Here is a 26,798-nt window from a genome sequence, read left to right as displayed (position 1 = left end):
GGTAATCAAGTACATGTTTTCCCATGGATTTTGGCAAAATAATGAATTTACTTCTTGCTTGGTGAATTTCTTTAAATTGGCAATTAGCTGCATTATTAGAATTTAGTCCAAAATTAGAATTCCAAATATAATTTGTTATGGACCTTGTGAGAAAGTATCTAAGTGTATCTTGGAATATCTCTGTATATTTCTGTACAGCTTGATTATATTCTTAGAAATCTCTTTAGGGATAAATAAAGCTTTGAGACCTACCACATTTAAAAAGACAGAGACAAAAATGTCCTATAAAAACCAGTAACAATTTATACAGATCAATATTCTCAAAGGAACTTTCACAATAGATCAACTGTTTCTTAAATTGAAATTTGGGAAAAAAAAGTGTTGCTGAATATCATGATTCAATCTATACTCAAAAATATATTAGTGGTATATTTCTATATTTCTTATTGACCAAACACATGTAAATCATCAGAGAAAAAAGATTGTTTTTATAAAGTTTGCAATTTAGTGTGAATAGACAGCAAGTAAATGAATAAATAAATAGCATAGTATATTAGAAGATTGTAAGTGCTATGGCAAAATTGTATAGGTCAACTTGTGGTACTAGAATGTATGAAGGGGGAACTTGCAGTTCAATGGTTAGGATGGATCTTGTTGAGAATATTATATATGAATGTGATTGGAGAGAGGAAAAGTGTTAGAGACATAGAGATATTTGGGAGAAGAGATTTCCAACAAGTGAAGGAACTTACAGATAAAGAAAGATAGAGATATAGAAATAAAATTTCTATATCTATAGTCTCACAAGTATTTACACAGAACACCAAGGAAGGCAGGGTGGTTGTTGTTGAAGGAGGCAGAGGAGATAAGGACAAAGAAGAAGCCAAACCCAGGAGGTCCTTCTGATAACAGCTTCAGTTTGCTGATTTGCTTCACATGGTAAACAGTGTGAAGGTGACAATTTACACAGGGTTAGAGTCCTCTCCAGGGACTCCGTGACTCAGATACAAGTGAGAGGAGCAGGAACCAAAGCAGCAAAACCCATTAAAATTCCTTGTAATCCACTCCAGTTGAAATTTCACACCGTACTTTTGTGTCCAAAAAGTAAGCATATCTCACTACCACAGCCTAGGTAGAGTACACTTTATTAACTATACAGTCACATCAGATGAAGTTTCAAATTTCCCATTTGGGCTTACAGTAAGGAAGTATCTTCAAGAAGGGAGGGATGAGTTACCTTGGGGCTATCTGCATTTCATAGAAGAGTTAAGTTTCCCACCAGCAGAAAGGAAACTGAACACACTGCTCTCAGCCCAGGTCAAAAGAATTACATTTTCTTCTGGAAAAACAAGAAATCAACAAAGAGATAAATAAATATGTAAACAGTGATGAATAGAAGAAGAAAGGGCTGGCATGAAAGTCAATAAAATAGGGTAAATCTTTCAGAAATATGTAATATTGTAGCATATGAATTCTGTAGACACTTGTATAAAATGTTATATTCTTTAAATCAAATTACATCACTAAAAAAGTAATGCAGATATCTTTTTAAACTTTTACATCTACAAGATAAGTAAATTATTAAATAATATTTTAACTATGTTTTGTTAGAATTGAATTAATTCTTTATTTTTTTATTTGAAGTGCACATTTTTTTAAACTTTTATTTAGTAAGTACAAATTTCCAAAGTACAGTTTATGGGTTACAATGGCTTTCCCCCCAAAAAAAACTTCCCTTCCAGCTGCAACCCTTCCAACTCCCGCTCCCTCTCCCATTCCATTCACATCAAGATTCATTTTCAATTCTCTTTATATAAAGAAGATCAATTTAGTATATATTAAACAAAGATTTCATCAGTTTGCACCACACAGAACCTAAAGTGTAAAATACTGTTTGAGTTCTAGTTATAGCATTAATTCACATTGGACAACACATTAAGGACAGAGATCCTACATGAGGAGTAAGTACACAGTGAATCCTATTGTTGACTAAACAATTTGACACTCTTGTTTATGATGTCAGCAACCCCCCTAGTAACATCCCTAGTCATGAGTTGCCAAGGTTATGGAAGCCTTTTGAGTTTGCTGACTCTGATCATATTTAGACAAGGCCATGGTCATGGAAGTTCTCTCCTCCCTTCAGAGAAAGGTACCTCCTTCTTTGATGGCCCATTCTTTCTACTGGGATCTCACTCACAGAGAACTTTCATTTAGGGTTGGTTTTGTGTATGTGTGTTTGTTTGTTTGTTTTGTTTGTTTGTTTGTTTTGCCAGAGTGTCTTGGCTTTCCATGCCTAAAATATTCTCATGGGCTCTTCAGCCAGATCTGAATGCCTTAAGGGCTGGTTCTGAGGCCAGAGTGCTGTTTAGGACATCTGCCATTCTATGAGTCTGCTGTGTATTCCGCTTCCCGTGTTGGATCGTTCTCTCCCTTTTTTATTCTATCAGTTAGTATTAGCAGACACTAGTCTTGTTTGTGTGATCCCTTTGACTCTTAGACCTATAAGTATGATCAATTGTGAACTGAAATTGATCACTTGGACTAGTGAGATGGCATAGGTACATGCCACCTTGATGGGATTGAATTGGACTCCCCTGGCACATTTCTAACTCCACCATTTGTGGCCAGTCCAATTGAGCATGTACCAAATTGTACATCTCCTCTCTCTCTTATTTCCACTCTTACATTTAACAGGGATCACTTTTCAGTTAAATTTCAACACCTAAGAATAATGTGTGTTAATTACAGAGTTCAACCAATAGTATTAACTAGAACAAAAAAATACTAAAAGGGATAAAGTATTACATTGTACATCAATAGTCAAGACAAGGGCTGATCAAGTCACTGTTTCTCATAGTGTCCTTTTCACTTCAACAGGTTTCCTCTTTTGTACTTGGTTATTTGTCACCAATCAGGGAGAACATATGATATTTGTCCCTTTGGGACTGGCTTAATTCACTCAGCATGGTGTTTTCCAGATTCCTCCATTTTGTTGCAAGTGACCAGATATCATTTTTTTGACTGCTATATAGTATTCTATAGAGTACATATCCCATAATTTCCATTTTTTGACTTCTGTATAGTATTCTATAGAGTACATATCCCATAATTTCTTTATCCAGCCTACTGTTGTTTTTTTTTTACAGGCAGAGTGGACAGTGAGAGAGAGAGAGACAGAGAGAAAGGTTTTCCTTTGCCGTTGGTTCACCCTCCAATGGCTGCTGCGGCCGGCACGCTGCAGCCGGCGCACCGCACCTATCCAAAGACAGGAGCCAGGTGCTTCTCCTGGTCTCCCATGGGGTGCAGGGCCCAAGCACTTAGGCCATCCTCCACTGCACTCCCTGGCCACAGCAGAGAGCTGGCCTGGAAGAGGGGCAACCAGGACAGAATCCAGCAACCCGACTGGGACTAGAACCTGGTGTGCAGGCACCGCTAGGCAGAGGATTAACCTATTGAGCCACGGCACCGGCCAGTCTACTGTTGATGGGCATTTGGGATGATTCCAGGTCTTAGCTATTGTGAATTGAGCTGCAATAAACATTAAGGTGCAGGCTGTGGGGAGCAACTGAGACTAGACCAAGTTACTGGAACTAAGACTAACACTACACATCTGCTCTCCCACAATATGGTGCTGAGAGACAGCAAACAACTTCTACACAGCTGCTTCGCCAATTTGACTGATAAGCTGCAGGAGCTGATCCTGCTCCTGATTGGAGGAGAGCAGCGTGCTTGGCATGTGGGCAGCAGAGCATGGATTGGTGGAAGAGGACTATAAAGGAGGAGAGAGACAACATGCACCAGGAACATCTGAGGAACATCTGAGCAACCCCTGAGAGAGCCGGCCGGTGGTTTGCCGCTCCTCCATGGAAGCGGGGAAAGCGGCTGGGGTGCTGCCCCTCAGCGGAGGAGGGGGGACCGGCAGCTAACCTGGGAAGGGCAGGGCAAAAAGAACAGCGCAGGGTCTAGTGTCATTCCTCCATGAATGGGGGAGTGACACATGCAGCTTTTTTGTTTGCCAATTTAATTTCCTTTGGGTAAATTCCAAGGAGTGGGATGGCTGGGTTGAATGGTAGGGTTATTTTCAGGTTTCTGAGGAATCTCCAGACTGACTTCCATAGTGGCTTGACCAGTTTGCATTCCCACCAACAGTGGGTTAGTGTCCCTTTTTCCCCACATCCTCACCAGCATCTGTTGTTGGTAGATTTCTGAATGTGAGCCATTCTAACCGGGGTGAGGTGAAACCTCATTGTGGTTTTAATTTGCATTTCCTTGATTGCTAGTGATCCTCAACATTTTTTCATGTGTCTGTTGGCCATTTGGTTTTCCTCTTTTGAAAAATGTTTGTTGAGGTCCTTGGCCCATCTCTTAAGTGGGTTGTTTGTTTTGATGTTGTAGAGTTTCTTGATCTCATTGTAGATTCTGGTTATTAACGCTTTATCTGTTGCATAGTTTGCAAATATTTTTTCCCATTCTGTCGGTTGCCTCTTCACTTTCCTGACTGTTTCTTTTGCAGTACAGAAACTTCTCAATTTGATGCAATCCCAAATGTTAATTTTGGCTTTGACTGCCTGTGCTTCTCGGGTCTTTTCCAAGAAGTCTTTGCCGGTAACTATATCTTGCAGGTTTTCTCCAATGCTCTCTAATAACTTGATGGTGTTGAGTCTTAGATTTAAGTCTTTAATCCAAGTTGAGTGGATTTTTGTGTAAGGTGAAAGGTAGGGGTCTTGCTTCATAGTTTTGCATGTGGAAATCCAATTTTCCTAGCACCATTTATTGAATAGACTGTCCTTACTCCAGGGATTGGTTTTATATCCTTGATCAAATATAAGTTGGATGTAGATGTTTGGATTGATTTCTGGTGTTTCTATTCTTTTCCATTGGTCTATCCATCTGTTTCTGTACCAGTACCATGCTGTTTTGATTACAACTGCCCTGTAGTATGCCCTGAAATCTGGTATTATGATGCCTCCAGCTTTGTTCTTTTTGTACAAGATTGCTTTAGCTACTCGAGGTCTCCTGTGTCTCCATATGAATTTCAGCATCATTTTTTCCAGATCTGAGAAGAATGTCTTTGGTATTTTGATTGGTATCTCATTGAATCTATAAAATGCTTTTGGGAGAATGGACATTTTGATGATATTGATTCTTCCAATCCATGAACATGGACGATTTTTCCATTTTTTGGTATCCTCTTCTATTTCCTTCTTTAAGGTTTTGTAATTTTCATCATAGAAATCTTTAACGTCCTTGGTTAAGTTTATTCCAAGGTATTTGATTTTTTTTGTGACTATTGAATGGGATTGATCTTAGAAGTTCTTCCTCAGCCGTGGCATTGCTTTTTTGTGCATTGATTTTATATCCTGATACTTTGCCAAACTCTTCTACTCTTAGTAGAGTCTTTGGATTCCCTAAATAAAGAATCATATCATCTGCAAAGAGGGATAGTTTGAGTTCTTCCTTCCCAATTTGTGTCCCTTTAATTTCTTTTTCTTGCCTAATAGCTCTGGCTAAAACTTTCAGAACTATATTGAATAGCAGTGGTGAGAGTGGGCATCCCTGTCTGGTACCAGATCTCAGTGGAAATGCTTCCAACTTTTCCCCATTCAATAGGATGCTGGACGTGGGTTTTTCATAGATTGCTTTGATTGTATTGAGGAATGTTCCGTCTATACCCAGTTTGCTTACAGTTTTCATCATGAAAGGGTATTGTATTTTATCAAATGCTTTCTCTGCATCTATCGAGATAATCATATAGTTTTTCTTCTGCAGTCTGTTAATGTGGCATATCACATTGATTGTTTTGCACACATTGAACCATCCCTGCATACCAGGGATAAATCCCACTTGGTCTGGGTGGATGATCTTTCTGATGTGTTGTTGCATTCTATTGGCGAGAATTTTATTGAGGATTTTTGCATCTATGTTCATCAGGGATATTGGTCTGTAATTCTCTTTCAGTGCTGCATCTTTTTCTGGCTTAGGAATTAAGGTGATGCTGGCTTCATAGAATTTGGGGGGATTCCCTCTTTTTTGATTGTTCTGAATAGTTTGAGAAGAATTGGAGTTAGCTCTTCTTTAAATGTCTGGTAGAATTCAGCAGTGAATCCATCTGGTCCTGGGCTTTACTTTGTTGGGAGGGCCTTTATTACTGTTTCAATTTCTGAATCAGTTATGAGTCTGTTTAGGTTTTCTATGTCTTTCTGGTTCAATTTAGGTAGGTTGCATGTGTCCAAGAATCTGTCCATTTGTGATAATTTGCCCTGTTTGCTGGCATACAAGTCCTTGTAGTAATTTCTGATGATTCTTTTTATTTCTGTGGTGTCTGTTGTTACATTTCCTTTTTCATCTCTGATTTTATTGATTTGAGTCTTTTCTTTTTTAGTTAGTTGGGCCAATGGGGTGTTAATTTTGTTTACTTTTTCAAAAAGCCAGCTCCTCGTTTGGCTGATTTTTTGTTTTTGGTTTTGTTTTTGTTTTTGTTTTTGTTTTTTTTTTGATTCAATCCTATTGATTTCTTCTCTGATTTTAATTATTTCTCTTCTCCTACTAGATTTGGGTCTGGTTTGCTGTAGGTTTTCTAGATCCTTGAGATGCATTGAAAGCTCATTTATTTGGTGCCTTTCCAATTTCTTGATGTAGGCACCTATTGATATAAACTTTCCTCTTAACACTGCTTTTGCTGTATCCCATAAGTTTTGGTATATTGTGCTGTTAATCCTCATTTACTTCCAGGAAGTTTTTGATTTCTCTTTTAATTTCTTCTATGACCCATTGTTCATTCAGGAGCATGTTGTTCAATCTCCATGTGTTTGCGTATGCTCTAGGGATTCCTGAGTTGCTAATTTCCAACTTCATTCCTTTATGATCTGAGAAGCTGCATGGTATGATTCTAATTCTTTTGAATTTGCTGAGACTTGCTTTATGGCCTTGTATTTGGTCAGTCTTAAATTAGGTTCCATGTACTGCTGAGAATAATGTAAATTCTTTATGTGTAGGATGAAAAGTTCTGTAGATATCTGTTAGATCCATTTGGGCTATAGTGTCATTTAAATCTACTGTATCCTTGTTGATCTTCTGTCCTGTGGATCTGTCTATTTCTGAGAGTGGAGTATTGAAGTCCCCCAGTACTATTGTGTTGGAGTCTAATTCTCCCTTAAGTCCCTTAACAAATCTTTTAAATAAACCAGTGCCCTGTAATTAGGTGCATATACATTGATAATCATTATATCTTCCTGTTGAATTGATCCCTTAATCATTATATAGTGCCCCTCTTTGTGTCTCTTCACAGTTTTTGTGTTAAAGTTTGTCTGATATTAGGATGGCTACGCCCACTCTTTTTTCATTTCTGTTGGCATGGTGTATCTATTTCCAGCCTTTCACTTTCAGTCTGTATGGATCTTTGTTGGAAAGATGTTTCTTGTTAGCAGCAAATAGATGGGTTTTGTTCCTTAACCCATTCAGCCAATCTGCGTCTTCTAACTGGAGAGTTGAGACCATTAATGTTCAATTTGACTATTGATAAGTAGTAAATTTGCCCTGCCATTTCCCAAAGTTGTCTCCTAATATATGCTTTGAACTTCCTGTGATCTTTTGCTGTGAGGTTTTCTTCCTTTTCTTCTTTCATATTGATGACCGTGTTTCTGTGTTTCTGTGTGTAACACATCTTTAAGCATCTTTTTCAGGGCTGGACGAGTGGCAACAAATTCTTTCAATTTCTGTTTGCTATGAAAGGTTTTTATTTCACTTTCATTCACAAATGAGAGCTTTTCAGGATTTAATATTATGGGGTGGCAGTTTTTCTCTCTTAGTACCTGGGCTATGTCTCGCCATTCCCTTCTAGCCTGTAGGGGTTCTGATGAGAAGTCTGCTGTGAGTCTAATTGGAGATCCTCTGAGAGTAATCTGACATTTCTCTCTTGCACATTTTAGAATATTTTCTTTATGGTTCACTGTGGTGAGTTTGATTACAAAGTGTCGTGGTGAGGATCTCTTTTGGTCATGTTTATTAGGGGTTCTATGAGCTTCCTGTACTAGGATGTCTCTGTCCTTCTCCAAACCCGGGAAGTTCTCTGCTAGCATGTCACTAAAAAGGCCTTCTAATCCTTTCTCTCTCTCCATGCCTGCAGGAACTCCTAGAACCCGAATGTTGGGTTTTTTAATAGTATCCTGCAGATTCCTGACAATATGTTTTAGATTTCTAATTTCCTCTACTTTTCTTTGGTTTGACTTTGTACTTTCCTGTGCTCTGTCTTCTAAGTCGATATTCTCTCTTCTGCTTCACCCATTCTGTTTTTAAGGCTCTCTAATGTGTTTGTCATTTGATGTATTGAGTTCTTCATTTCATTTTGATTTCTCTTCACTATCACACTTTCCTGTTCTACTAGTTTCTGCGTTTTATTTTGATTCCTCCTTAAGATTTCATTTTCATGAGAGAGATTTTCTGTCCTGTCCAGTAAGGATTTCTGTAGCTCAAGCATTTGTTTTTGAAAACTTGTAAATGTTCTTATCATAATTTTTTTTAACTTTTATTTAATGAATATAAATTTCCAAAGTACGACTTATGGATTACAATGGCTTCCCCCCCATACCGTCCCTCCCACCCACAACCCTCCCCTTTCTCACTCCCTCTCCCCTTCCATTCACATCAAGATTCATTTTCGTTTCTCTTTATATACAGAAAATCAGTTTAGCATACATTAAGTAAAGATTTCAACAGTTTGCTCCCACACAGAAACATAAAGTGAAAAATACTGTTTGAGTACTAGTTATAGCATTAAATCTCAATGCACAGCACACTAAGGACAAAGATCCTACATGAGGAGTAAGTGCACAGTGACTCCTGTTGTTGACTTAACAAATTGACACTCTTGTTTATGGCATCAGTAATCACCCTAGGCTTTTGTCATGAGCTGCCAAGGCTATGGAAGCCCCCTGAGTTCACTGACTCTGATCATATTTAGACAAGGCCATGGTCAAAGTGGAAGTTCTCTCCTCCCTTCAGAGAAAGGTACCTCCTTCTTTGATGACCCATTCTTTCCACTGGGATCTCACTCGCAGAGATCTTTCATTTAGGTTTTTTTTTTTTTTTTCCCCAGAGTGTCTTGGCTTTCCATGCCTGAAATACTCTCATGGGCATTTCAGCCAGATCTGCATGCCTTAAGGGCTGATTCTGAGGCCAGAGTGCTGTTAGGACATTTGCCATTCTATGGGTCTGCTGTGTATCTCACTTCCCATGTTGGATCATTCTCTCCCTTTTTGATTCTATCAGCTAGTATTTGCAGACACTATTCTTGTTTATGTGATCCCTTTGGTTCTTAGTCCTATCATTATGATCAATTGTGAACAGAAATTGATCACTGGGACTAGTGAGATGGCATTGGTACATGCCACCTCGATGGGCTTGAATTCGAATCTCCTGGTATGTTTCTAACTCCACCGTTTGAGGCAAGTCAGCTTGAGCATGTCCTGAATTGCACATCTCTTATCATAAATTTTTAAAATCTGTATCTTGCATTTTTTCCATCTCATCATCATAATCTTGGCTTAGGGTGTCTTGTTCATTTAGGGGTGTCATAATGTCTTCCTTGTTCTTGTTTCCTTGGTTTCTGTGTTTTGCTTTGCATTGTGGAGATATTCTTTGGATTCTTCTTCCCTCGCTGTGGTGTTTTTTTTTTTCTTGTTATATTATGACTGTATTAAGTGGACTGTCTGCTTTTGATGGAACCTTAGAGGCTTGAGATGGGTGTGGCCAGAGAGCTCTGTTTGGTTCCTCAGGGTTAAGGGTTTGCCAAAGGTGGCACTCCCAGGTTAGGCATGGTAAATCTCTCTCTCTCTCTCTGTTTTTTTTTTTTTTTTTTTCAGAAAGGAAGTAATTCCGCGCAGCTGAGTGGAATTGAAGGTAGTCAGCTTCAAATCTGTGGCTCCTGTGGGTATAACATTCACCTGCTCTTTCCCAAGGACCACACAGGGAATCTGTTCTGCCCTCAGTGTGGGCTCAAATTCTTCTGCAGTCTCCCACTGGGTTGCCAAGGTTACTGAATGTAGCATCTCTGGAGAGTACTCACGTTAACTCTGTGAGTTCTCTCACCCACTGTCTCTTTTTTCACAGTCTCATTTCATTAGCTCCACACATTTACTAGGTCCTAATCTCCTGTCATTTCACCCCCCAGAGTTAGGATTTTGCTTGGCTGAGGGTGGGCGCAGCCCTTAGGTTGTGCAGCTTTTAAATATGTCCAAAATGGTGCCTGCTCTTTGTCTTGCTTGCCTTTGGGAGGTGAGTGGAGAGAGAGAAACTCGTGTCCATACTGGTCCCTTTTGTTGTCCTCTCTCCTCTAGTTAGCCTGGTGAACTTTCCCCCATGGGGCTTCATGCCTCCTTCCCTCTAGGCTCCTCCTTCCACTTTCCTGCTGATGTCTCGGGCTACTGAGGTTTGGCTCATCTCATGTTCTAGCGCTGGTGCGTAGATTCCGACACTGGTATCCTGCGCTGTGGGCTCCCATGCCCTCCACACAGGTCCACCATGAACCACTAGTTGCAGAAGAGTTTCCTCTGCTGTTTCTTCCCCAACTCTTCCTTGAACCTGCAGTATCTCCACTTTTATTAAACTGATTCTTCCCGGACTATCAGTGTGCTCCCTTCCTATTCCGCCATCTTGCCACTTCCCCCAATTCTTACTTTCTTATTAAAATCACAGACTGTCAAAAATCAGAGAGATGACTATATTACACACCATGAATTACTTTCCATTCAAATCTTGAATCCATATTATATATATATGTGTGTGTGTGTGTGTGTGTGTGTGTGTGGTGTATACATACATAATATGACCTTGGTAAAATTATCAAATCTTGTATGGTTCATCTTTAAGGTATGGATGGAAAATAATCAGAAAGTTATTGTGCTTGCCTTATAAGACTGCTGTAAGAACACATGAAAATATAGTTATTTTTCAGATCTAAATGACTGTACATTTTAAAGCACAATTGATTGACAGTATTATTGAATAATATATTAACTACTAGTGAAAATAAAAATATTTCTCACTGTTGGTATACAGTGAGTTTATTTTTCTGGTGAAAAGGGCCATGACTGAAATTTGAACATATTAATTGCTATGCTGCATTTCTGTAGATTTGCAAGAGACTTATTCTATGTATATAAACTGGTCAAATAATGGTCAGAAGGAGCCACCATCTTTCTGATGCCGTTTTAAATTTGACTGCATTATGTCTGTTTAGCATATTTGTTGTAACATTGATATGCATTTTTATGAGAAAATATAGTTATCTGGATAGCTTAGGCCTCCAAATCTCTTTAATAACTAAAATATCAAGTCATAAAAAAATCTTGCTTTGGTAATTAAGCATGCATTTTCATTTACAGCCTCTTTTTTCCATGTATTTCCATACAAGAAAAGGTTTATTTAATGACTAAGCAAAGAAATGAGGATTAAAAATCTAGGTTAAAAATCTAGATTTAAAAAGCCCTTAAATTTAAGTGAAACTATACTAATGTATTATTTAAAAAGTAGAGAAAGAGCTGCCATCTCAAAAATACTTCTGCTAATACTAGTGCATAGAATTCAAATTTCTGCCTGCTAGAGAAGTCTTGTTGAGTTAAAGTATTTCTTCAAAAAGCTGTATTTAATTCTCCAATTAGCACAAAATTTTATATTAATTCATTATATTCCTTACATGAAAAATGACTATTAATATCTACTGTATTCCAAACTCAAAATTGACATGCTATGTGCTTCACCCTTGTTTTTACAGCATTGGGAATGTACAGACACTTACACCAAGATTGCAGTAAGGGGTAGTTAGTCCTCGAGTTGTAGTTCTAAGAAGGGAAAGTGACTGACATTGCTGCAAGGGTCACAAACACTCTTGTAGAGGTGACTGTTGTTCAAGGTTTTGTCTCGGGAAATGGAATATGTGTTCAAAGGCATTGAAGCATGAAAGCGCACATGCACTGTTTTTGGGAAATGGCAAGTAGTTCAGAGTGCTGCAGCTCAGAATTCTTGATGTGAGTAAAATAGATGAATAAGAATCTTATTTAATCAAATGGACCATAAGAACCAATGAAGGGATCATTCAGGCATGACTTGATCAGTTTTGCATTTTAGGACATCATTTTGGCAGCACAGTTATCTGATTCGCTGATCTGATAGGATAGGGACATCCTGGGAAGGCCCATGGGCAGGTGCTGTGGGAACAAATACACAGAGGCTGACTACTTGGAGTGAAAAAGAAAGCTCCCCACACTTGTGAGAAAATCTTTTCTCTAATAAACAACCCTTCCCCAATGTCATTTCTTTTACGCCATCATCCCAAAAGACTAATTTCAGTAGACACCTCCTCCAGTAGACACCTTCCCCCAGATTCACTCATGAATTCCTTGTCCTTCTCTTGTGCTTGCATGTGATGATTCTGTGGAATTTGGATTCCAAGTTTTAACAGTGATTGAAACCCTGAAAATCCATAGGCTTTAGTAAATTTTTACACAATTTTTAATTTTTTTCTTTCATTTTATTTGAAAGAAGGGCAGGCACAGAACGACATAGAAAGATCTTTCATCTGCTGGCTTACAACCCAACTGCCTGCAACATCATCTGAGCCTCCTTCATGGTGGCAGAGATGCAGGTATTTGTCCTATCACCTGCTAGCTCCCAAAGTGTGCATTAACATGAAGCTGGGTTGGAAACAGAGGAGGTGGGACTCAGACCAGACCATCAGATATGGGATATAGGTGTCAAAAGCAATCTCATAGCCACTGTGTCACATGCCTACCCCAGATTTCAGGGCTTTCAGGACAATGAACAAAAATTAGTCACCAAGGAGATAAACATGTCCAATACCCACCCAGCCTTCCTACCTCAATTTAACATTAATTAAAGAATCCATTGTTACTCAAGCAATATAATAACTACAAAAAAGCATTTTTAAAAAATAAAAAAAAGAAAACAAACAAAAAACATTCTGGTATTATTAAAATATGAAACACCCTATTGCCACCGAGAGGAAAAAAAGACTCTCATACAGTTTTGGTAATTTTATGTTAACATGAACGTGAATGTTTATTCTTTCAATTTGGGGAAATTTTCTGCATTTCTAATACACAAATTAAGCAGACAAATTCATAAGGGAACTAGATTAGACGGTTCTTAACAGAAAAGAGGTGGTGTTCTCTGGTCCATTATTCTGAGTTATACTTTCACTAACACTTCACCAATATTTGCAGTTTATACTTCCTCAATATTTAATGTTCTAGAAAATTATGCACATAATCTAAGGAAAAGTTACCAAACACCTATTGCTTGTCAGCGGTATACAAGACTCCAGAGATACAATTCTGTACTAAAACAAATAGCACCCTATGTATATTCTAAGAGATCACAAATTTGTTAGATAAATCACCCATGTTAGTAAATAATTAAAACTATAGATGTTGAAGAAATTAAACATGGTTGTTTTGTACAGTTTTTAATTCTAGGTTCTTTAGAGAAGGAAAATGCTTCTTCAATACCAAGATTTTTTTCCTGATTATGCACTAAATACATTTCAAGGTAATTACCTATTCAACCACTTGAAGGTCCCACTCTCCACCTCCCGTGACTAGATAGAACTGATAGACAGAAACCCAAAAACTTTCTGATTTCTGTTACTGTTATTATTATTTTCGCTATTGTTTTGTTTAATTTTACCAACATTTATTCAGCCTTTTAAATTAATAATAAAAATTTTATATATTTGTAGTGTTCAAATAATATCCTAAAACATATTGTGGAAACATTGAGCTAACTAACATACTTTACCTCATATGCTTATTATTTTACTCTGTTGCAAATTTTCAAGTATATAATGCATTATTATTAACTATGGTCACCACATTATAAAATAAATTTCTTAAATTTATTTTAACAAATTTTGTACACTTTTAGTAAACTGGCCCACTCGAAACTTCACTCCCATCCCAGCCCCTGCTAACCACCATTCAAAAAGTTCAACTTTTTGAAGTTCTATGAATGGGAGTGAGATCATGTAGTATTGTTTTTTTCTGTGCCTGGCTTGTTTAACCTAGGGTAATTCCTCCAGGTTTTCAATGTTATCACAAGCGACAGGATTTCCTTCTTTTATTTAAGGCTGAAGGATAGTCCATTATGTATATGTATTATATTTCTTTCTCCATTCATCCATTGATGGATACTTAGTTTGGCTCCATATTTTGGCTATTGTGAACACTGCTGCAATGAGATGGGACTGTAAATATTTCTTCAACCTAATTTATTTCAGTTCCCCTATGTATACACCTAATGGTGAGATAGCTGAATTATAGAGTAGTTCTAGTTTTAATGTTGAGAAACCTTCATACTTCTTTCCACTGTGGCTATACTGATGTATATTTCCACCAACAATGTGCAAAATTTAATTTGCCTCCACAGCTTCTCTAATACTTATCTTTTTGGTTTTTTGCTAATAGCCTGACAGGTGTGAGGTGGTGTCTCCTGTTTTTTATTTGAATTTCTGTGATGATAGAGACATTGAGTTTTTTCTCATACATCTATTATCCATTTGTATGAGTACCTTCTTATGAGAAATGTTTATTCATGCCCTTTCCCCATTTTAAAATTTATATGAGAGAGAGAGAAAGAGAGAGACATAGAGAGGGAGAGAGAGAGAGAGAGAGAGAGAGAGAGACTGATTCTATGCAAGTTCATTCCCCAATTGCCTGCAATAGCCAGAGCTGGGACAAGCTGAAGCTAGGAAACACTAACTCAAATCAGATCTCTCCTGTGTGTGTGTGTGTGTCAGAGACCCAACAACTTGAGCCATCACCTGCTACCTCCCAGGGCATGCTTTAACAGGAAGCTGAATTTGGAAGTAGAGGTGGGAACTTGAACCCAGGCACTGTGAAATGTGCTGTGAGTGACCCAAGAGACCGTTCAACCACTGTGCCAAATGCCAGCCCTTTTTGTTAATTTTTAAAGTGGATTACTTTTTATTTTGCTATTGAGTTGCTTTAATTCCACACATATTTAAAATACTGATCACTTATCAGACCAATTTTACAAATCTTTTCTCTCATTCTGTAGGATGACTTTTATTTTGTTGATCATTTGCTTGCTGTGCAAGAATTTTATAGTTTGTTTGTCATCCCATTTGTCTATTTTTACTTTTGTTGCTTGTGTCATTCAGATCCTATCCAAGAAATCATTGCCCAGACAAATGTCATGCAGCTTTGCCTCTGTGTTTCTGGCTTTCAAAGGGATACTGGAACACTCTTTTTGTTTTTTGTTTGTTTGTTTTTGTGGATACATACTGCCCAGGGAATCCTCAGCTCGAGTGACAAGTGACAAAGATGAATCTATGAACAGAATCCTTAGTTAAACTGAAGAAAGCCACATTCAACCAAGGGGTGACATATCCTGTGTTTTCAGTTTGAAGTTCAAAGATCATCAATTGTCTTTTAGCTACCTCAGGTATTATGAAGAAAGTTTCCACGACTGAGTTAATATTTTCCAATTAAAATGTTTAAATAAAAAATAGTTGTTGTGGCTAATCATCTCATGTAAAACTCAGATTAAACCTCTAGGCATTTATATGGATAAGCTGAAGTATGTTGGCAGTGAACTGACACTCTCCACGGTTCCCCCAGATTCTTTTATTTTCCTTGGCTAACTTTGCAACTTGGTAAACTGCAACCAGACTCCCATAAAAAGAGATGAAGACTTTGACTTTTCTTACCTTTGCTGCCGTTTGCATTTCTCCACTCAGCTTATAGAAATGAAATCTATTACTCGGCAGGCACTGCTTACACAAATGAAAGATAAATTTTTCTTCGAGATGGGAGATCAGTGAGACTCATAAAATATTAATGATGAAAGCTCTGGGAATTAGATGTATCCCTGACCATAGGTTTACATTGACAGTGAAGCACAATCAGTTTAACCAATTTTTTTTTCCGTGTAAGATTTCCATCCACAATGATGTGAAGGAAAAAGAATACATGACTTAAGATTCATATGAGCATAGATTTTCTGGAACGGTGATCTTTCTTTTCTTTTCTTCATGTTCTTGGTTCCTTAACAGCAGTGCGTTTTGCTGAGTGCTGTAGTGTGGTCGATTTCATTCTTGAAGTTCTTCATGTGCTCATGCAGAAGACTGCCAGGGAGTAATGCAAGAGGTACACATTTCTTATTATTTATATTAGCATACCATGCACAGGCAGTATGGCAAGAGGTAGCAATAGCTGACATTTATGCAATTAAAGCAATTCATTTTTCCAAAAATGAAGATCCCAGTGGTATTCATGAAGGTCTTCACTTTCACTTCTTCATATTTTGTTATCCTGCAAACATTTCCATAGCCATTAGAACTCTTTAATGCTTTTTCAATTATGATTTCTATAAAATGCTAGGCCATTTACAATGACTCTGAAGTTATTTCAACATCTTTTTCATTTTAGACATATATAAAGTTTACATTTATTTAATCTAAATATGTCAGAAACACATAATTCTGTTTTTATGGAAACTAATAAATTTTACCATACTTATGTTATATATTAATATAATATATTTAAATAGATATGTACAGATGTTTAATTTGGGATATTAGCAGTTTATTAGAAATCATAAAATAATGCCATTATTTTATAGAAGTATCTATAGAAAATATATCTCCAAGTACATTCTCCAAATGCCTGCAATAGCCGGAGCTGGGACAAGCTGAAGCTAGGAAACACTAACTCAAATCAGATTTCCCCTGTGTGTGTGTGTCAGAGACCCAACAACTTGAGCCATCACCTGCTACCTCCCAGGGCATGCTTTAACAGGAAGCTGAATTTGGAAGTAGAGGGGGGAACTTGAACCCAGGCACTGTGAAATGTGCTGTGAGTGACCCAAGAGACCATTCAACCACGGATTTTTAAAATCCAGAAATATTTTATATTAATGTAACTAATTGTTAGACTAATATAATATACATGTATCAAAATACTTTTTAATTATGTTGGAGAATAGAAGTGTACAAGATCAGCCATTGATCATGATAATGCCTCTGAAAGGAGAAAAATAGTTGGGGGATCAGTGCCATGGAGCAGTAGGTTAATCTTCCACCTGTGGCGCTGGCTTCCCATATGGGCACCAGTTCTACTCCTGGCTGCTCCTCTTCCGATCCAACTCTGCTGTGGCCTGGGAAAGCAGTAGAAGATGGCCCAAGTCCTTGGGCCCCTGCACCCACAAGGGAGACTGGGAAGAAGCACCTGACTCCTGGCTTCGGATTGGTGCAGCTCCAGTTGTCGCAGCCATTTGGGGAGTGAACCAGCAGACAGAAGGCCTTTCTCTCTGTCTCTCTCATACTGTCTGTAACTCTACTTCTCAAATAAATAAATAAAATGTTAAAAAAAAGAAGAAGAAGAAAAATACTTGAGGCCGGTGTTGTAATGTTGCATGTAAAGTCTCTTCCCGCAATGCCAGCATCCCATACAGCTGCCTGTTTGAGTCCTGGCTGCTCTACTTCCAATCCAAACCCCTGTATGTGGCCTTGGAAAAACAGTGAGAGTGAAAGATGTCCCATGTATTTAGGCCTCTGACACCCATGTGGGAGACCCAGATAAAAGCTCCTGGCTCCTGACTTCAATATGGTCCAGCACTGGCAGTTGTGGCCATCTGGGGAGTGAGCTAGAAGATGGAAGATCTCTCTCTCTCTCTCTTTCTCTCTCTCTGTCTCCCTTTCTCTTTTTGTAACACTTTCAAATAAATACATAAATATTTTTAAAAATAAGAACACCTAAAACTTAAGTAAAACAGCTAAATTCTGTTTTATAATTTTGAATCACAGTGAATATTTCACCTAATGTAATATAAATAATCATAAAAATTAAAATTTTCATTCATATATTCTATCTCTCTAGAACTTACAATAATTTTAGCTTTTGCTATAAGATATTGATAAAATCTGATTTAATTTGAGGAAATTCTGTAAATTTAAGTAAATATCATGTTTTATATGTATCTCTTACTGTTATACTCCTATGATAGTCTCCTCAATATAAGTAAAAAATGATCATCCAAATACAATATTCACAAACCATGTATTTGTTCCTAAGTCTTGTACCTGCAGTGTATTCAAGCTTCCAATAGAGGATATGGATAGAATTTTAAGTCCATAGATTGCATTTTGTTAGTTTTTAGGAAACCCATGGACATGGAGGACTGGAGGACATGTTGAGTGAAATAAGCTGGACCCAGAAAGACAAATACTGTGCATGTGGTAGCTAAAGCTTAAAAAACACATATAAAAAGCAAACATAAAAGAAATGCCTATGTGCATCAGTAAGCCTGCAAATATAGTTTCATAAAACTTTGTTTTATAGACACACACCCACCCCCAACAAAGAAAATCCCAGGATAGTTTGGCTTCACTGCTGAATTCTACCAGACAGTTAAAGAACTAATTCCAATTCTTCTCAAGCTATTCAAAACAATTAAAAGGGAAGGAATGTTCCCAAACTCCTTCTACAAAGCCAGCAACACCTTATTCCTAGACCAGAAAAAGATACAGAGAAAGAGAACTATAGACCAATATCCCTGATGAATATAGATGTAAAAATACACAACAAAATACAAGCTAGTCAAATCCAACAATGCATCAGAAAGATCATTCACCTGGACCAAGTGGGATTTATCCCTTGTAGAGAGGGATGGTTGAACATTTGCAAATCAATAAATTTAATACATCACTTTAACAAAATAAAGAACAAAAGCCTCATGTTTATCTCAATATATACAGAGATAGCATTTGACAAAATACAGCATCTTTTCACATTGAAAAACTTATGCAAGTTGGATATAGAATGAACATTCTTCAATACAACCAAGGCAATTTATGACAAACCCACAGCCAGCATCTTATTATATGGGGAAAAGTTGGAAGCACTCCCATTAAGATTGAGAACCAGACAGGGATGTCCACTATCACCATTGCCATTCAATATAGTCTTGGAAGTTTTAGCCGGAGCCATTAGGCAAGAAAGATAAATCAAAGGGATACGAATCAGAAAGGAGGAAGTCAAACTATCCCTATTTGCAGATTACATGATTGTATATATAGGGGATCCAAAAGACTCTACTAAGAGACTATTGAAACTCATAAAAAAGTTTAATAATGTCTAACATACAAAAGTTAATAGCCTTTGAATACACAGACAATGTCATGTCTAAGAAAAAATTTCTAAGATCAATCCTATTCACAATAGCTACAAAAACAAAGTTAATCAAGGGCATCAAATATCTCACAATGAAAATTATAAAATATTCGAGAAAGTAATAGAACAAGACTTAAAAAATAGAAAAATCTTCCATGTTCATGTATTGGGAGAATCAATATCAGGAAAATATCCATACTGCCAAAAGCAATTTACAGTTCGGTGTGATCCCAATCAAAACACCAAAAACGTTCTTCTCAGATCTAGAAAAAAATGATGCTAAGTTTCGTATTGCAATACAAGAAATCCAAAACAGCTAAAGAAATATTATACAACAAAAAAAGCTGGAAATATCACAATACTGGATTTCAAGACATATTACAGGGCCATTATAATCGAAACAGCCTGGTAGTGGCACAAAAACAAACTTGTAGACCACTGGAACATAATATAAACTCCAGAAATCAGTCCACACCTATGACCAACTAATCTTTCACAAAGGAGCTTAAATCAGTTTCTGGAGTGTGGACAATCTTCAACAAATGGTGCTGAGAAAACTGGATCTGTGCATTCAGAAGTATGAAACAAGACTCCTACCTTACACCTTACAAAAAAATTCACTCAAAATGGATCAAAGACCTAAATCTATGACCTAATACCATCACATTACTAGAGAACATTGGGGGAACAATGCATTGGAGAAAGAAGGCTTTGGCATAGGCAAACACTTCTGGGAAAACACCCCAAGCAATCAAAGCCAAAATTGACAAATAGGATTACATCAAGCTGTGAAGCTTCTGCACTGAAATACTGTTTCTGCAAAGAGACTCTCAGCAAAGTGAAGCAGCAACCAACAGAATGGGAGAAAATATTTGCAAACTATGCATCTGATAAGGGATTAATAGCCAGAATATATAAAGAGCTCAAGAAATTCAACAACAACAAAAGAAATTATTCAGTGAAGAAATGGGCAAAGGACTTGAACAGACTTTTTCAAGAGAGGAAATTCAAATGGCCAACAGACACTTGAAAAAAATGCTCATAAAGAAATGCACATCAGAACCACAATGAAGCTTCCCTTTACCCCGTTAGAATGGCTTTCATACAGAAATCAACAAGCAACAAATGCTGGTGAAGATTTGGGGGAAAGGGTGCCCTAATCCACTGTTGGCAGGAATGTAAACTGGTGCAGCCACTGTGAAAGTATGAAGATCCCTCAGAAATCGGAATATAGACCTACTGTAGGATCCAGCCATCCCACTCCTGCAAATTTACCCAAACCAAACGAAATCAGCATATAAAAGCATTATCTGTACCCCCATGTTCCTTGCAGCTCAATTCACAGTAGCCAAGATAATCAGCCCAAATGTCCACCAACTAATGACTGGATAAAGAAATTATGGTAGAAAGTAAATATATATACACTATAGAGTACTACTCAGTTGTTTAAAAAAAATGAAATCCTGTCTTTTGCACAAAATGGGCACAACTGGAAACCATTTACTTAGTGAAATTAGCCAGTCCCCAAGAGACAGATATCATAGGTTTTTCCTGATCTGGAACAACTAATAGACCACCAAAAATGTAATGTATTGGAGTGAAATGGACATTTTAGATTTAAACATTTTGAACAGCCTTTGTCTCTTCTGTTGAGGAGCAGTTTTTTTTTTTTTTCTTTATACTATTTGATGAACTCTTTGCTTAGTGTAGCGTTAACCTTACAAATACTAAGTTAACTGAAAATAGGTCTTTGTAAAAGTTAAGAGTGGAAATAGGAGAGGGAGGAGGAAGAAGGTTTGGAGCATGGGTGCAAGGGAGGGTAGAGTGGGAAGTATCACTATGTTCCTAAATCTGCATATATGAAATACAGGAAAATTATATAACTTAGACAAACTTAAAAAATAACTGTTTTATAACGATGTTAAACCACTGCTTTATAATTTTTTAAAGATTTATTTTATTTTATTTTATTTATTTTAAAGACAGAGTTACAGAGAGAGGTAGAGACAGAGAGAGAGGTCTTCCATCTGATGGTTCACTCCCAGATGGCCGCAATGGCCAGAGCTGAGCCAATCCCAAGCCAGGAGCCAGAAGCTTCTTCTGGGTCTCCCACGTGGGTGCAGGTCCTTGGGCCATCTTCTACTGCTTTCCCAGGCCATAGCAGAGAGCTGGGTCGGAAGAGGAGCAGCTGGAACTAAAATTGGCGCCCATATGGGATGCCAGCACTTCAGGCCAGGGCTTTAACCCACTGCACCACAGCACCAGCCCCTGCTTTAGAATATTATACTACTATAATTTTAATAATCTGTGACTATTTTATTATTTACTGTATATGGGTGAAATGGTTATTTTTCCATTCAATTATTGTTTATAGCCATTGTCTATATTCCCAGTAAACTAGGGTGTTTTGTTTTTTTACTTGTTTTTTTTTGTTTTTTTTTTTTTTGTTTTTTTTTTTGTTTTTTTTTTTGTTTTTTTTTTTTTTTTTTACGGAGTGGACAGTGAGAGAGAGAGAGACAGAGAGAAAGGTCTACCTTTACCGTTGGTTCAATCTCCAATGGCCGCTGTGGCCAGCGCGCTGTGGCGGGTGTACTGCGCTGATCCAAAGCCGGGGAGCCAGGTGCTTCTCCTGGTCTCCCATGCGGGTGCAGGGCCCAAGCACTTGGGCCATCCTCCACTGCACTCCCAGGCCACAACAGAGAGCTGGACTAGAAGAGGGGCAACCAGGACAGAATCCGGCACCCCGACCGGGACTGGAACCTGGTGTGCCGGCGCCGCAAGGCGGAGGATTAGCCTATTGAACCGCGGTGCTGGTGTTTTTACTTGTTAAACTTCTTATTCAGTGAAGTATTAAGCCTTTTTACTCAATTGTCATTTTAAATATGTTATCTCAAAAACTAAAGAAAAAGAGAAAAAGAGTAGGAGGGAGAGGGGGAGGGAGGGAGGGAATCTCATGTTCTTAGAATTGTATTTATAAATCACATTGGATCTGTTGAATTAAAATAAACAATTATATAAAAAGGTACTTCAGTGAATTTAAACTAGTGTTTGAAAATATGCTAAAGATTTTCCTATATGTAAAACAAAAGGAAATCTGTGAGCCATTTTTATAAACTATAAGGTCTGCTGTTAAGATTTGTGTTTTATTTAAAGTCACACCACTTGTAAGCACAAAGAATCAAAAGATACATGTGTGTTACTGCACACTTGGTCTTGAAGGGTGCTGACATTTTAAAAACCAATAGTTTTTCCCAGGTACCTGGTCACCTGATTACCACCAGTAGTGTCAATACCCAATGTGTTCCATCCATTAGATTTGAAAGATAAACTTCATAACCCAAATACTGACTGCCCTGACCTTCAATCCATTTTTGCTACAGACTTCTGCCATTCCCATATCATGCAATCCACAGATGACCTCCTGAAATCCTGGTTCCTTTCTGCCCCTGCCTTAATGACTCGAACGTGTTGTAGGTCCTGGTCTAAATTAGCTGTAATGATGACAGCTCCATATTGAGAATCAGTTTCATTGAAGAGAAAATGCCAAAATGATGACTACTGTTTTAAAATGTCAGCTTCCAGCTGCTACTTTTCTTGTTGTTTCTGGAAGCTACAAAACAAAAGAATCGAGGAGAAACGTGGAAATTCCAGTAAGGAAGTACCAGTGTTGTTAACCACAGACACTGACCACACTACAACTCAGCAGAGATGAGGAAAGTTGAAGAGATGCCAGGAAACCTGGAAAAATCTTTGCCTCAAAAGTATACCACTTTCCACAACTGACTGTGATCTCAAAGTAATAAATGTCTAAGTAACATAAAAATCCAGAAAGTAGTGTTATTGTTTCTCTTTGTAGATACCTAAATAGACCAGAATGACACTGAATTTTTTAAAATTATAAATAGTATTTGTATGTATACTGGGGAAAATAATGAAAATAATTACCTATTTATTCTTCAGGCTACCTTCGGTTAACAAAAATGCACATGATTTTAAAGGCGTACCACTTTAGGGGATTGTCTCCACATATTCATTGTGTTAACAGCTACATGATTTCTGCTGAATACACTTGTTAACATAGTTTGGCAGACATTCAATAACAAACTGTGTTCCAGGCAATGAATTTATAATGTTGTAGCAGGAACAATCTCTGAACGTTGTAAGCCTTTATGTATGATGGAAAAATCAATGACATAAATAGATGTGTAACAAACTAGTCTGCATGTTTTAGGTGAGGTAAAGCTTAGCAATATGGACTGAAGTTACTTTCCAAGGGCAAGCAATCCTATGCCTAAGTAGAAAGTATAAAATAAACTTAAACTTAATTATAAAATTTATTTATAACAGACAAAATTAATGGTAATATTAAAATATAACTACATGTATATCTCTTTATAATATGTTATATAGTATATAATTCAATTAGCTTGACAACTTTTAAAAATTTTTATTTATTTGCAAAACAGATAGAGGAAAAAAACAGAGAGAGAGAGCTGCCATATGTTGACCCACTCCTCAAATGCTGGCAGTGGCAATATGTGGGCCAGGCCAAAGCCAGGACCCTAGAATTCAGTCCACAATTCCCACATGGGCAGCAGGGAACTGTTCACTCCAGTTATCACCTGATGGCTCCCAGGGATGCACGTTCACAGGAAACTGGAAACAGGAGAAGGGCTGGAACTTGAAACCAGGCCCCAGATAAGAATGCAGATTTCCCAACTGGTGGCTTGGCAGCTAGACTAAACATTGACCTCTGATATATTTTTTTGATTTATTTTTATTTATTTGAAGGACAGAGTTACAGAGAGAGGTAGATGTTTCCATCCACTGGTTCACTCCCCGAGATGGCTGCAATGGCTGGAACTGTGCCAATCTGAAGCCAGGAACCAAGAGCTTCTTCCGGGTCTCCCACATGGGTACAGGGACCCAAGGACTTGGGCCATCTTCCACTGCTTTCCCAGGCCATAGCAGAGAGCTGGATCGGAAGAGGAGCAGCTGGGACTAGAACCAGCACCCATATGGGATGCTGGCACTGCAGGCCAGGGTTTTAACCCACTGCGTCACAGCGCAGAATTATTTAATGTAAAAAAAATTATTTAATATAAATGAATGTTCTGTGATATGCACATAAAAATAAAGTATGCTAATATTTATAATTTTGTCACTTACAAAAAATTAAATAGATATGAGAATAATATAATTACACAGAAAATTCCTTAGAAAACTTTTCATTTTGCTTTTATCAACAATAAACCTATGGATTATATTAGTAATACAGGACTTTCATTTTTCCAGGGAATCAACAGTTTCTGTACAGGACAGATTATGACAGCAGCTTTCTTAAGGTAAGACTGGGAGTCACTCACAGTAACATTCTGAGGGAATACACTTATTTTTATATACTTTCAAAAATATTTCTTAAGATTGTCTTGGAGTACCTCAGGTACCTAAATTAATAGCATATATTCATTAGTTTTTTTGTGTACAATTGTTTATTCAACAACACTATTTTCAAAATAAATTGCAGAGGATATAAATTGGAAATTTCTGAGTACACAAATGCATTTTGATACTTTCATTATAACTGGGAATTATTTTAACTACAGAATAATATCAAGTCATAAAGCAAAAATAAAATATAGTAATATAACTAATAGCATTAAGGCATCTTCTAGAACATGTGTGCATGGGGAAACTAACACACATACACAGAGGTTTTGCCTTCCTTCTCGAATATAAATATTTTGCACCATTTTAATTATCATGAGCCTTCTACAGTCTTATGTTGTTATGGGTATTTGTGGTATCTTCTTTCTTCTCCCAAAACTTAGAAATTTTATATTGAATCATAAGTCAGTTAAGTTATATTTACTCACTTTCACCTACCATTTTCTCTTTTCAGAACTTCTACCTTATTAAATTGCTAAAAGCATATTCTTTAGAATTTTCTTTATTGAGAATGTCTCACTTTGAATATATTTGCATTTTGCTCTCATTCTTGAAGAATATTTTTTCTGACTAAATTGTTGATAATTTTTCTTCTACCATTCAACAGTTTTATTTTTTAAGATTTATTTATTTGAAAGGCATAGCAACATAAAGAAAGAGGTAAAGAAAGATAGCCTCCATCTGCTGATTTTTTTCTCCCCACATGGCTGCAACATCCAGGTCTGAGCCAGGCAGCAGCCAGAAGCCACGAATTTGATCCTGGTCTCCCACATGGGTGCCAGGGGCCCAAGTATTGGGTCTATCTTCTGCTGCCATCCTGGGTACATTTTCAGTGAGCTGGATCAGAAGCAGAGAAGTCAAGATTTAACTCAAATGATGGGGCTGGCTCTGTGATATAGCTGATGAAGCCACCACCTGAAACTGGCATCCCATATGGGCACTGATTCAAAGCTCGGCTGTTCCACTTCCCATCCAGCTGCCTGCTATCTGCACCTGGGAAAGTGGAGGAAGATGACCCAAGTGCTTGGGCCCCTTCACACATGTGGGGAATCTGGATCTGGAAGCTCCTGTCTTTGGACCAGACCAGCTCTAGCTGTTGTGGCCATTTGGGGATTGAACCAACAGATGGAAGATATTTCTCTCTCTCTCTCTCTCTCTCTCTCTCTCTCTGTATTTCTGCCTTTCAAATAAATAAAGAAAGAAATAGCCCAGCTTTCAGTCTAGTTTTATATCTATATGGGTAATTTGCTATTTCTGCTTTGCTGCCTTGGGAATCTTCTCTTGTTCTTTGGTGTCCTGAAACTGGTTATCACATGATCAAGTATATTTTCATGTATTCAGCTTTGTATTTTTGAACTCTCTGAATCTGCAGATAGGTATTTTCAGCAATTCTGGAATGCTTCAATCATTAAATCTTTTAAAGTGATCTCTGTCTTCTGTGTTTCTTATTTTTATGTCATTTTATTGTTGCTTATTTCTCAAGTCAACATTCAATCCACTGATTTTATTTGCATTATAGACTTACCGGTCTTTATTTTTTAAATTTTTATCATGTTTATGTTAAGAAATTCCGTTTCTGTTTTTTACCGATGTAGTGGTCTCATCTTCCCTGTTCATACATCCAATCCAAGCCTCTATTGTATTTATGGTCCATTCTCTGTTTTCCTTCATGGTTTCAGTCACAGAGCCTTAGTTTTCTTATGTGTAGCTTTTTTGTTTTTAGCTTCTTTCTTTTCTTTGTTTTATGTGTGATCTCACATGTGCAGAATGTTATCTATGAAAGTTCTTTGAGCCCAGATTTGAAGTTCTATTCTTGAAGTTTTTTTCCTCTATTAGTCACACATACACGTACACACACACACACACAGAGGCAGATGTATATATCTAAAAGATATATTTATTGTGTTTAAAGGCAGAGTTAGAGAGAGAGGGATAGACAGCGTTCTTTCACCTACCAGATCACTCACCAAATGGCCACAGTGTCTACAGCCGGAAGCTTCAGCTGGGACTCTCATGTGGGTGGCAGGGGCCCAAGCACTTGAGCTCCTTTCACAACTTTCTCACATGCATTAAATGGGAGCTGGATCAGAAGTGAAGTAGCCAAGACTCAAACAGGTGCCCATATGGGATGCCTGTGTCTCAGGT

The 26,798-nt window shown here is 37.6% G+C and overlaps 1 protein-coding gene across 8 annotated transcripts in view; it reads left to right on the top strand.

Moving 5' to 3' along the window:
- Positions 1–26,798, top strand: part of MGAT4C (MGAT4 family member C) — a 798,266-nt gene that overhangs the window by 692,860 nt on the left and 78,608 nt on the right. For 4 of the 8 annotated variants that reach the window (XM_051845736.3, XM_051845732.3, XM_051845738.3 and 1 more), the window contains one exon: positions 24,501–24,550. The exons of 1 other annotated variant lie outside the window; for it this stretch is intronic. Coding sequence is in view for 2 of the 7 variants with exons in the window: in XM_051845722.3 (XP_051701682.3) it covers positions 16,142–16,181; positions 24,501–24,550 (90 nt within the window). In the remaining 5 variants the exon portion in view is untranslated. Of the gene's footprint in view, positions 1–16,087; positions 16,182–24,500; positions 24,551–26,798 lie in introns of all 8 variants that reach the window. 3 more of the 8 variants (XM_051845722.3, XM_070052668.2, XM_089307550.1) reach the window with 2 other exon arrangements.

This window comes from Oryctolagus cuniculus, chromosome 11 (genome assembly GCF_051225735.1).
Source record: "Oryctolagus cuniculus isolate XC-2025 breed Fujian yellow rabbit chromosome 11, ASM5122573v1, whole genome shotgun sequence".
Lineage (NCBI taxonomy): Eukaryota > Metazoa > Chordata > Mammalia > Lagomorpha > Leporidae > Oryctolagus > Oryctolagus cuniculus.
This window is presented reverse-complemented; position numbering and strand designations above follow the sequence as displayed.